This window comes from Bison bison, unplaced genomic scaffold (genome assembly GCF_000754665.1).
Source record: "Bison bison bison isolate TAMUID 2011002044 unplaced genomic scaffold, Bison_UMD1.0 scf7180017864289, whole genome shotgun sequence".
NCBI classification, from domain to species: Eukaryota; Metazoa; Chordata; class Mammalia; order Artiodactyla; family Bovidae; genus Bison; species Bison bison.
In genome coordinates, this window is record NW_011494861.1 from 7,202,209 (window position 1) to 7,214,849 (window position 12,641).

The 12,641-nt window shown below is 53.8% G+C and overlaps 1 protein-coding gene across 1 annotated transcript in view; it reads left to right on the top strand.

Annotated features, from left to right (window-relative positions):
- The window catches only part of ACOT7 (acyl-CoA thioesterase 7), a 68,721-nt gene that overhangs the window by 27,986 nt on the left and 28,094 nt on the right, over positions 1–12,641 (top strand). The window contains exons 7-8 of the mRNA XM_010850200.1: positions 6–51; positions 6,619–6,705. Coding sequence (XP_010848502.1) covers positions 6–51; positions 6,619–6,705 — 133 coding nt within the window. The remainder of the gene's footprint in view (positions 1–5; positions 52–6,618; positions 6,706–12,641) is intronic.

The following is a 12,641-nucleotide window of genomic DNA, read 5'->3' on the forward strand; positions in this document are numbered from 1 at the left end:
TGGAGACCAAGTGGCGCAACGGGGACATTATCCAGCCCGTCCTGAACCCAGGTAGGAGCTGGGCTGCAGTCTGGGGGCCAGGGCGGCGAGGCCTGCTCATGAGCATTGTCTTGCTGGGGCCAGTGCGTCCCCAGGTGTTGTCTTGTGGGGCACCGTCCCTTTGACCCTGCATCTTGCAAGCCCTGTCCAAGTGGCATAGCTGACCATGGGGCTCGGGGACAACCCTGAAGGCCTTGGTGTATCTGCTGCCATGGAGTGCTGACTGGGAGGCCCCCCAAGGGGAGGGGCCCCGCTGCCTGAGCAGAGGGATGCACACCTAGCCACGAAGAGTTTGTCCCTCTAGTTTACCTGGAGTGCGTTTTTGATGGGATTTCCAGCTCATAAAAAAGTCAGAACTTCCTTGGTGACACAGTGAATAGGAATCCACCTGCCAGTGCAGGGGACACAAGTTCAATTCCTGGTCTGAGAAGATCCCACATACCGCGGAGCAACTAAAAGCCTGTGAGCCATAACTTGAGCCTGTGCTCTAAAGCCCAGGAGTCACAACTGCTGAAACCCCCTGAGCACCCTAGAGTCTATGCACTGCAATTACTGAGCCCGTGCACCTACAGCCTGTACTCTGCAAGAGAAGCCACTGTAATGAGAAGCGTGCACACCACAACTGGAGAAAAGCAGACACAGAAAGCAAGGAAGACCCAACACAGCCAAGGAAGAAACCACAGGATGGCAGCAGCATTTCCCACATTGTTCTTCCCGGGCCCACTGCCCAGACGTGGGTTCAGTAGACGGACTCTGAGCACCCAGACTGCTTGGGGCGCAGAAAACTCTGCCAGGCTCGGCTCCTCCCGGCTGCTTCCTCCAGTCTTCCTCCTAGTGCCTGGAGGGCTGCGGCCGTAACAAAACCTCCGTCCACAGTCCCGATAGGTAAGGGAGGCTGTCCCCCGAGTCCCTGATGGAACAGATTCAGGGCTGGGCCTCGGGGCCTTGGCCTGGTGTCGCACGTCACCCTCCTCTGCGCACACCTGACCGCATCTTCCTGCTGGAGCGTGGGCTGTGTGTCCTGTCTCCGTGTTGGCCGGGCTCCCGGGGTGAGCGTCTGTGTCCCATGCTGGATCCCAGAGCAGCACCTCACGGGCCCTGCGTGCGGCTGGTGTGGCTCCTGATCCGGCCCTTGCCTGCTGTCTGAGGACCGGCCCCAGGTCACCCCTTCCTCACTCGATGCTGCTGCTCCTGAGCCCTGGGCTCTGCCCCTCTCCCACTAATGAGTGCAGTGAGCTCCAGGGCCTGGGCTGGAGAGATTGAGGCTCTCGTGATGACTCTAGTGTGTCCAGGCTCTGGGCACGTGCCACAGGCGGTCAGCGACCTCAGTCCCAGGCTCTGCTTTCAGGAGGGTGGGTGAGCAGACAGGTCATGAGAGGCACAGAGGGACATGGGGGAGATGCGATGTCTAAAGAAAGACACAGACTTGGTGTTGGGGGAGTTCCTGGGAGAGAGGCTGGAGCAGGTTGAATGGCAACTCCCTCCCCCTAGAACACAGATCACACCAAGTCCCTGGGCCCTGTGACCGCACCCTGATTCGCGGAGGGGGGCCTCTGCAGATGGAATCAAGTTAAGGATCTTGAGGTGCCCCAAATCCAGTGACCAGTGTCCTTCTCAGAGACAGAAAGGGAGCAGCAGCGTCAGCCCGAAAGCAGCAAAGAGAGGGGCTGGGAAGAGGAGCTGGCTGGCCTCTGAGGGCTGAATCCACCCCTCCTGGGGCGATTGCTGGCCAGTGCTGGGACAGAAGTTGGGGCTGAAGGCAGTCTCGGGCTTTGAGGGCCATGGGGTTAATCCTGGCTTACTCCTTTGACTGACTGTCTGGGAAACTAAAATTACTCAGGGTTTTCAATCAGTTTAAACTCCTTCGCTCATGAGATTATTTTCTATTTGCCATTCTCTGATTGTAAATCTGATACATAGTATTTTTTAGGATCTCATACTCTCCAGTGATATTACTGTAAGATGGCATTCTGAATCTCAAGCTTTTGTGATAGATTTTTATAAGCTCTTTAGTTTTTCCTTTTCTGGCCCTAATAAAAATGCATCTTTCTCAGCAATAGGGACTGACTTTTAACCACTTCTTAAAGAAGTCACATATCTCTGCAGGGTTTTTGAGCACTGCCGTGTGCGCTTGGTACTGGGGTCTCCTAACACTTGTGCCCCTCCCTGTGGGAGGACCCCCGCCCCGCCTTGGGGAGGCAGGCTTGACCCTGGACTTGCCACCCCACCACGCGCAAGTCCCTCTGGATCTGCAGCTCTCCGTTACTTTTGCAGTCAGAATCAGATTTCATCTCTGTGGCTGTTGCCTAGCAACCCCTGCGAGGGCCAAGTTCATCTTTCAGGTGTCTTTTCAGAGAGTCTGGGAGTTTTTTAGAAGGCCAGTTTTTCTTACTGTGTTTTCTCCATCTGACAAGACAAAATACAGTTACCTTGAACTCTTCAGTTCATGACCGTTAGTTGTCCAGCCTTAACTGTGTAGGGACTGTCTAGTCCTGTAACCCACCGTCCATGCTGGGGGCTCTCGGGTTTATGACGGAATTAGCTCTGCCTCTCCCCTGGCCTTTGGGTTTGAAGCAGTATCACCTTGAAGTCTGATCCCACACTCCCCAGTGTGCCCATTGCTAGGGCAGCCGGGGTCTTTTTTTATTTGTTTGTTTTTTGGTTGTGCTGGGTCTTTGTTGCTGTGCATGGGCTTTCTCTAGCTGAGGTGAGCAGGGGCTACTCTTCCTTGTGGTGCTTGGGCTCCTCACTGCATGGCTTCTCTTGTGAAGCACGGACTCTAGGGTGCCTAGGCTCAGTAGTTGCCACGCGCAGGCTCAGTAGTTGTGGCTCTTGGGCTTAGTTGTTCCGTGGCATGTAGAATCTTCCTGGACCAGGGATCGAACCCATGTCCCCTGCATTGGCAGGTGGATTCTTATCCACCGAACCACCAGGGAAGTTCAACAGCTGGGGTCTTGATGAGTCAGACCATCCCCTCATTCTTGGGCTGGGCCTGGACCCTGCCTCCCTGAGGTCAGCCAGTACCTGACCACTCCTGCTGGCCAGTCCATTCTGAGCCACCCACAAGAGGGCTTGGTGCTTGCCCACTGGGGGCTGGCCCTGGATGGGAGAGCCTTCTTCCTGGGGTCTGGCCAGGCCCTGTCACCCCACCTCCCAGCACCACTTGTCCTGGGGAGGAGGAGGGAGCAGAATAAGGAACCTCTGGGCTTGGACCCCAGCTCTGCTCTGTGGGGACTTAGCCTGTCTGTGCCTCAGGTTCCTACTGTGGGCATGAAGGAGGGGGGCGGGGGGGTCTGTGCTGATCTCTGGCTGCCCTGGGGACCTCAATCAGTTTCCAGACATCATTCTGAAATTGCAGGTTCAAAGATGAGGCACATTAGTCAAGGCCATGGTAGCTGCTTACACTCACTAGTGTGTAATGCTAGAGGTTTATTCCCTGTAAAGTCCTAATCCAGGGAATCTCCTCCAGGAGGTGGGGACCTTGGCCTCATAGCTCCACCTCTGTGTCAGGTAGCTCCTGGCGCCTTGGGAGGGGAAGGAGCAGGGAGGCTCTCTGTCAGGGGCTCGATGGGTTGGCCCTGGGTCGGGACACTTCTGCTCACTTTCCTGTGGGGGCTGGAAAGTGTGGTCCAGGCGGGAAGCAGGCGAGGAGACAGGCCTGCCTGGTTCTCCCTCCTGGCCCCGTGTGTGCACGCCACCCTCAAGGACAGCGACCACCATTGTGTCCAGCCCCACGTCTGTTTGTTAGGGCAGCACTGGTCACAATCACAGGTGACCCCTGTATGTCTGTGCCTCGCCCTCGAGCTTTGAAGACCCATCTCAGGTTTCTCTCTGGTTCCCCTAAGAGACAGGGTGTAAAGAACAGGGGAAGGGCCACTGAGGATGACCAGGGACAGGAGGTGACTGTGGACCCCCCTGGCACAGTCCCAGCCTCCAGAGCCCCCTGAATCCCCAGAGTTACAGCTCATGGCCCAGGGAAGGAGCGCTTGAGGGTGTGTGTGCATTTTTCTTTCCCATCAGAAGTTTGGTGTTTTCACTTGTTAAAAGCACATCAATGCGGGTTCCAAGAACACTGAATTAGTAGACACGGCTTAATTGATATTTTAAACATTACTATAGAAAACTGGGGGACATCTCTTTGACTCGGTGGTTATAGTTATTTCAAATGGCTTGTCATTTGAATAAGTAGATGACATGACAAAGATTTTTGTGTGCTATTTCCATTGTTAGAAATTAAAAAAAAAATCTTTTGTCATTGTCCACCCGCAGACCTCTTAACTGGTCAGAGCAGTTCCTGAGAGCGGGCCAAATTTGAGGCTTTTCATTTCCATTCATGCTGTAAAATAGCTGCTTTGATGTTTTTTATGAGCAGGACACAAAGCGGAGAAAGCGCCACAGGGTACTGCGTGGCTCTCGGTGCCTTTTTGTTCTTTGCAGAGAGAGGCCCAAGGGAGACAGTCCTTGAAGATCGGGTGTGTTGTGGGCTGCTAGTGCTGCCCTGGAGTGGTTCTCTGATGGCTGTGTTGGCAGAGGGACTTAGCTGGTATCCTCTGTGGTCCTCAGGCTGTGCCCCTCCACCCAGTCACCCCAGGCCACAATAGGCGTGGCCATGGGTGCACCTGACCAGCAGGGGCCATGATCTCCTCCTGAGCAGAAAGAGGGTTTTGGGTGCTCTTCTCCACTTGGAATGAAGTTAGGAATGGGGCAGGGCAGCGTCTTGGGCACCTTCTCAGGGCCTCCCTTCTCATCCAGTGTAGTGTGTCCAGCGATGTTTCCTTGAGACCCAGTGTGGTTCCCCAATGATCTGGACTGTTCTGGACGAGCCCGGGCCTGGGAGGCAGCTGGGAGAGGAAGCATCTCCTCCCGGGGGTCGTCTGCGCTGACCACAGTCCCCGGGGACGCTGGGGGCCCTTGAGCACTTTCCCTGAGCCATGGAGCTACGCATGCCATCTGTTGTCTGGTTTTAGATGGCGTCCTTGTGCCCCTGCTCCTGAGGGGTCCACATCCAGGTGGGTGGGCTGGAGGGTAGAGTCCTCAGAGCTGGCCTCTCGGCAGGGCATTCCCCACCAGCTCTGACACTGCGACAGGCTGTGGCTTCAGACACGTCCCTGGTGGAGGGTCCACCCGAGGCTGGTGCCAGGACCTCCCATGGCAGCTGGCTGCTGCCTCTGCTGGTCACACAGGGAGCCCGGAGAGCAGGCCAGTCGCCAGAACCCCCAGAGACAGAAGCTGACCGCGGATAACAATGAGAGCCCCGCGCCCTCCCCACCTCCCGAGCTGGAGCCGCTTCAAGGCCTCCGCCGCAGCTGAGGGCCCTCCCAGCCAAGAGCATGTCAACATGGTCGAGTCCCTCCCGCAGGGCTCTCTTGGAGCAGATGGCACTTCACATATGAGCTCGAAACTTGAGTCTAAATCTCTCTAAGCTGGGAGGCTTGGGAACAAATAGCAAATATCTTGAGTTTGGAAGTCAGTCCTCAAAACCCCGGCTCACAGGAACGCAGATCTTCCTGTTTCAACACCCCCACAGACAACCACACTTCCTGGGATCCCACGTGGAGGAGCACCACGCAGAGTCTCAGAGGCAACTGTCGATGCTGGGTGACCCGACCTGGGTCCTGAGCACCGTTACTTCCTGCAAAGGCTTTTCTGTCTACATCCAAACATGGGAAGGACCTTTCTTCACCTGCAGGGTGTCTCAGCCATTCAGGGGCCCAGCAGGCTGGCTTCCTCGACAGCTCCTTCTTGCTGAGGCAGGAAGGGGCCACCCTCTCTGAGCACCAGCTGTCCGGGCAGGGAAGGCGGAAGCAGTCCCGGCAGGGGGTCTTCCCGGAAGCCCCTTTGTTGAATTACTCACACCTGTCAGAAGAGTCAGTGTTTTGAGGGATGGTGTCACTTTCTGGAGATGGGGCTTTATTGCATCTTCTTTTTTTTTAAGTGCAGCCTCTTATTAGAGATTTTCAGCAGCAGCCATGGCACATGGGTGAGGGGTGGTGGCTTGGTGCTCTGGGAACATGCACGGGGAACGCAGGAGGAAAAGCCAGCACCCCTTCCGGTGCTGCGTCTCTTGGGCCGGGTCGGCACCGAGGGCCAGCTGGAGTCCAGAGTGGGGTCTGGGGTCCCACATCTGCGGTGTTTCTGTCTGGTTCAGAGTCTCTACCTATTGTTGTGTTTAATGAAGTTGCAGCTTTCGAGAAGCTATGTAATAAATTGCTAAAATGTTTACAGAATGGGGCATGAAAGTCGGATTGGTGACTGTGTCCTAACAGATGGCCACACCCATCCTGGGGGCTTATAGCCCAGAGGTGGTCAGTGGCTGCCCATGGAGCAGGGCAGGGCTTCATTGGGGACACTGGTGTCCCCAAGGAAATGACATCACGACCCACTATCCAAGAGGCTAATTAATTCTCAAGCCTTACCCCCATGGACTGGAGCGTTTTGAGACCAGTGTTCCTTAGAGAAACCCCACCCAGGGTGGTGGCAATGACCATGTGAACATCAGGACAGTGTCGCACTGCGGGCCCCTTCAGCTGTGGAAACCGATCAGTCTTGTGACCTAATCTCTCTCCTTCATGATTCCAGAGCCGAACACGGTCAGCTACAGCCAGTCCAGCTTGATCCACCTGGTGGGGCCTTCCGACTGCACCCTGCACGGCTTCGTGCATGGAGGTGAGGACAAATGACCCTCGCTGTCCCTTCCCACTCACTGGTCCCTTGTTAGTCCCCCAGGAGGCCATGCTGCCATCTGACCCAGTTTAGGCTCTTGTGTTTAATGAAGTATGAATTTCAACTTTTAAGAAGTTGCATAATAAATTACCGAAATACTGTCAACGCGTGTTTTTCACACTGGTAAATCGAAGTCAAATGGGTAACTGTCCTAACGGAGGGTCACATGCAACCCTGGGAGCTTATGGCCATGAGACGTCTAATGGCTGCCTGTGGGTCAGAGCAGGGCCTTTGGGGGAACAGTGAGGCCAGCAGAGAGAGACAGTGTGACCCACCAAGAGAGAAGGGTCTTGCCTCTGGTGTTTGCATGTGTTTCTTCCGTTAATCAAACTCCACCTCGGACAGCACAGGCCTTGGACTCCCAGCTTGGGGCCCACGGGTGGCACAAGAGAGGACTCAGTTCCAGCCCCGCTGCTTTAACGGTGTGTGACTATTTTCTCTGATTTGAGGAAAATGTAAATGGTACGTCATAGTCCAGAGTCTAACGGAGATAATTCTCTCAGATGACATTAAAGTAAACTTAAAAAAAAAAAAGGTCGATGTAAAGAAAAAACGTAAGGGGAAAAGTTGGGAAGCAGAGTGGCAGTTAGCAGAAGTTGTGTGGGCAGTGGGAGTCTGGGCACTACTCCTTTTGGCATACAAGTAATCCCTCATCCCCCAGGCGTGATGGGCACTTGTACATGCTATTCATTTGCATTCTTCATTTCCAATCGCCTTGAATGCCAAGCTTTCCTTTCTTCTCCTCTGTGAAAACTCCTATTCATCCTTCAAAACCCCATTCCAGTAGTGCCACTCCATGCAGGACTGCATTGATACTTCTACCAGGGGATGCCTCCGGAGCAGGGCTTAGTCTTAACTCTTTGTGTAGGCTCTGGGGTTTCACATAGAGTCAGAGAGATGCTTTGCAGAAGCTTGTTCTGGAAAGAAGAGACACAGGTCAGGCTCGGGTTGGAAAGCTTGGGGTGATAGGCCCTGGGCCTGTCAGAATCAGGGAAGGGGCCCTGATTTGAGATGTGTTTTTCAAGTTTGTTTCTTTTTTTTTTAACTAATCCTCTTTTTGTGTATTTCTTTTCCCAATTTCATGATAATTTTCCTCTTTGAACTAAGCGCTGGCCACAACGCCCTTAGATCTGATGAACTTGGTCCTACCTAAGGGAAGCTGTACTTCACAGCAAAGGGTACATTCTAGGCCGTGAATGTTGTGACAGTCAGGGTGTCTTTCTACTTAGAGAGCTGCCGTGGCCTCTGCAGCTTTGTTCTTCACTAGCCCCTGTATCCAACAGCCAGGCTTCTGGAACTGCTGAGAGCTGTCTCTGAGACGCGTTGTGTATAGTGTGCTCAGTCGCGTCCAGCTCTTTTGCAACTCCATGGACTGTAGCCTGCCAGGCTCCTCTGTCTATGGGATTCTCCAGGCAAGAATACTGGAGTGGGCACCCATTCTCTTCTCCTGGGGATCTTCCCAACCCAAGGATCGAACCCACATCTCTTTAATCTTCTGCACTGTAGGCAGATTCTTTACCACTGAACCATCAGGGAAGCCTTATAGACCTCTGTTCTACCTGAAGTTTGCGAAACTCTGTGCTAGAATTTTTGCTTATTTTGTCCAGATTTTGGAAGTTTACTGAATATGGTATTTCTACCATCACTGTCTCCTTGGCAGTAAGTTTATAATCTTCAGTCCGATCTTTCCTCACATGATTGAGGTATTCAGGAAATGCAGGCAGCAAGGGAATTTTTGGAATCTTCTAGAAATGTATGGCATTTTGTTCTCATTTATGGAGCCTGTGTGGCTGCATTTAAAACAGTCATTTTTTAAAATACATGTTAAAGAAGTGTTTACAATGGCTTTATAATATTTAGGGCCTATTTTAGTAGGGATTTTGTGCTCACGATTTACAAATCATGCCTCATAATTTTACCAAACCTAGTCTTCTCTTCTGATACCTCGTAACTCACTGGGAGTGAAGGAACAAAATAAACATCATGCAGAAAACACTGAGCGCAGTGATCTTACTGTATTTTCCTATAGAGAGAATGCCGTCACCAAGGACGGCGTCTAAGTCATTTGAATGAAAGTCTTTCATAAACTGTATGTAATTCGGTGGATGCCAATCACAGGAGAAAACAGTGAAGTGAGATGGCTGCTAATTTTGCTTTTTTTCAGGAATTCCATGCTGCGCATGTGTCTTAGAGAAACTCCTCTCCTGCCCTATTTTCTTTGGTTTGCACACATTGAGTAGTCTTCATCTTGAGGACTGGCTCCTACCCTGCCACTTAGAAAACACACACAGCACAGACCTGGGCAGCGCCGAGCTGGCATGAGATGTAGTGGGGAGGACTCCCATCAGCATGAGATGTAGTGGGGAGGGCTGGAGATCACCGATGGGACCCAGGACTTCCGTCGGCCCTGGCTGTAGGGACGGGGACTCTGATAACCAGTTGAGGGAATGAAAAGATGTGGGGAGTGAACTGGAGGGTGCAGAGGATACTTGTTTGCTGCGAGGGAAAGCAGCCTGACTGCTTCTCCTGGTGCTGACTTTCAGGGCCTCTGTGCAGCAGCGGCGGCCAGGCTTTGGGCTTCTGCCTTCTGAGTCCTCCCCTTGGAAGTTCTGGGATCTTGGTCCAGGAGAGGCTGTTCCCCCTCCGCCCTCCCATCCCCCATGGTTGGCTGAAAGGGGTGACCTGGCAGCTGTCCGTGGGGTGTTTAGGTTCTTGTAACACTCAAGACCTTTTATAAACTCACCCCAAACCCCCATCCTTGATAAAAACACTTGGGGTAGGAATTGATTTTACTTCCCCAACATGATAAAAGCCTTAATGGGAGATCTTATTCAGAGGGGAGCCTGGAGGATCTTCCCCTGAGGTCAGGAGTCAGTCCGGTTAACATTGTTTCAGAGATTTTAGGCACCACGGTAAAACAGGAAAGAAAGCAAAGTCACAAGAACTGGCAGAAAAGAAGCAATGCTCTCTGGTTTTGCAGATGGCACAGTAACATACCTGGAGAGCCCAGGAGATTCAGTGATAAAAATAACTCAAATAATTAAAAATGCAGGAAGGTAGCAGCGTACAAAATGAATAATAATAATAATTATAGAAAAGCTTGCCTGAAATAGAAAAACTGCTTTTCCTTGTTTTGGTCTGCAGATCTGTTTGTTTTCTGCGGCGTGCTTTGTGTCGATGGATTTTTAACTCCATCACGACACATGACTTTTTCACATTTGATGAAAAGTGGGGGTGGTTTTGTGCCTTTGTCTCCTATTCATCTTAAAGGTCTCTCTCCTTCTCCCGTGTTGGTTCCTGAATGTCCTTTGCCATGATTTCTCTCCTGGGGACTTGCCTTGCCTGGCCCTTTGTTGACTGTTTTCCACATGGCTCTCCCAGCCCAAGAGGAGCGTTGCCACCACAACTGGCCTGACGTGAAAGGAAGCCAAGACCGCTGGGCTTTTCTAAGGCCTGTCTGGCCGTGGGGGCAGATCAGAGAGGGAAGACCCCGGAGGGGGGGCCCTCAGCCTGGGCCCTGCCGCCCTGTGGTTCTCGGCTCCATGCGCTCACCTCTGACTCCCTTCTCCTTGACATGCCTATTGTTCTCCTACCTTGATGTCCAGCCTGCCTTCCCACCTGGCCCCATTCACCTGCCCAGGGCCACACCCATGTCTTCCTGGAGCGTCCTGAGCTCCTCCCCAGCAGGCGGACACACCCTTGCCGCTTCACCCACCACGACCTCCATGCCTCCTCTCTTTTTAATGCAGTTTATATTGGATATAGCCAATTAACAATGCTGTGACAGTCTCAGGTGAACAGCAGAGCAGCCCAGCCATACACATACCTGTGTCCGTCCTCCCCCAAACCTTCTCGTCCTGGCGGCACAGCTCCCTGCTTCCTGCCTCCCATGCTGACTGTGGTTTTCTCAGGCACTCGCCTCCTGGCACCCCATCTTCCTACCCTGCCTGGCCTCTCTCCCACAGTGCTTTTGGAGAAGGAACTGAGTGAACATCCTGAGTGAATGGAAGACATCTTTTGGAAAGACGATTTGAGTTGACAGTGCCAGGTGGCTGTGTCCTGAGCGATCAGCAGCTTTTCTCTGTTAGAATCATGGGCGGTAACTCCAGCATGTGGCTCCCACATCCTCAGAACTGCTGGGTTGGGCCCACTCGGAGGACAGGCTCCGCCCTGTGCTTCATTGCCCCTGTTGTGGCCGGCTCCTGCAGGGAACCTGCCCCCATCTGCCTGACTCAGCAGGTGCTGGCACTTCCTGCTCTGCGCCTTGGACCGTCTGCTCTCCATCCCTCTGGCCCAGTCCCTCTCTTGTCCTCCCTGGAGCCTCCTGCCAAAGCTGGTGGGCTGGTCTGGCCCTCACGGTTCATCTGGCTTCCCCTGCCCAAGGCCCAGGGTCGCCCTCCCCTGCTTCCTCCGCCACCGCCATGCTTGCAGTCCCTGTGCTGTCCCGCCTTCCTGCCTGTCTTCCTTTCCTGCTGGCTTCGGGGACCCAGGCCCCATCCCAGCCTAGGCCGGTGGCTCCAGCTGTACAGCCCCTAGCCCACCCCAGACTCCAGCTGCCACTTGAAGCCTGGGACGGTTGGCACAGAGTGTCAGACACGAGTCCTGGGTTCCTCCCGGCCTTACCCCTGTGGTGGCGGCCAGACCGTCCTTCTGGTTGTGAAGCCAGGATTCCTATGGCCTCTGTGCCTCAGCTTGTCTCAAAAGCTCTCTGTCTCACCTGTCAGCCAGTCCTTTGGGCTCCAGCTTCAAACATCAGAGTCTGAGTTCTTGCTGCTTCCACTGTCACCTCCAGGTCTGCATGTTCCCTTGGAAATGGCCTCATAGCTGGTTCGAGTTCCCTGACCGGTCTACTCAGAGCCGAAGGCAGATTGAGCTGGGCCTGCTCAGGCCCCATTGACAGCTGTCTGGAGGCCTGTCTTTGTGTTCAGGTCTCTGGAATAAGAGAATAGGCCTTTCCTGTCCACCCTGTGTAAGAGCCCATACTGCAACCTGCCTGCTTGCCAAGCTCACTTTCCTGCCGTGTAGACCCGCCACGCCAGCCCTAGGGAGGTGGGGTGCACAGCAGAGGGGGGCCCAGGTGAAGGAAGCCTGGGAGACGAGGCGTGGGGTCCGTGGGGGAGGCGCCTGCACAAACAGCATCTACTGAGTGTTTCTGGGTGGTTGTGAAAAGGCGTCCTGTGCGCCGGGGGGAGGACTGGGTTTCACTGAAGAGTACAGGACGCTCCTCTCAGTTCCGTGACCTCGTTTCATTGGAGCTCCTCCCTCGTGGTGGACAGGGCATCAGATCCATGGCCGGGGAGGAAGCAAGGAGGCGAGAAGGCGTGTTTTCTCTTTTTGAGGAACTTCTGGTCTCCTAGGGTCAAGAGATAAGGGGGCAAAGGCCGCTTTGGGCCCCCGATACTCCATCATGCGGCTGACGATTGCCTTGATGACAGCCTCCTGCCTTCCAGTTCTCACTTTCTAAGAATCTCTGTTTCTGAAAACACCATCCTCTGCTGCTAAGGCTCCCAGTTCATCGGATGACAGGGTGGGAGCTGGGGTCTGGTCACAACCCTGACACTCCAGCTACTGTGAACCAGCTTCTCCTGGGCTGGCTAGGAGGCTCCTGCTCGCTGGTCAGAGGATGCAGCGATGCCCACCCATGACAGCTTTCCTCCTGCCCACACCTGCCTGCAGGTTGCTCACACACCTTGGACACAGGATGGCTCCAGTCCCCCCTCTTACCAAGATGCAGAGCATCTAGCTTGAGAAACCTGGTCAGCTGTATGGCCTGAGCATGTCCTCCTCTGCAAATGGACTTTTGGTTTTGGTCACCTGTTACCAGCTTTTGCTTTCTCTTTGGCCATGACCGTTGGGGGCATACCCCTGTCAATGTCCTT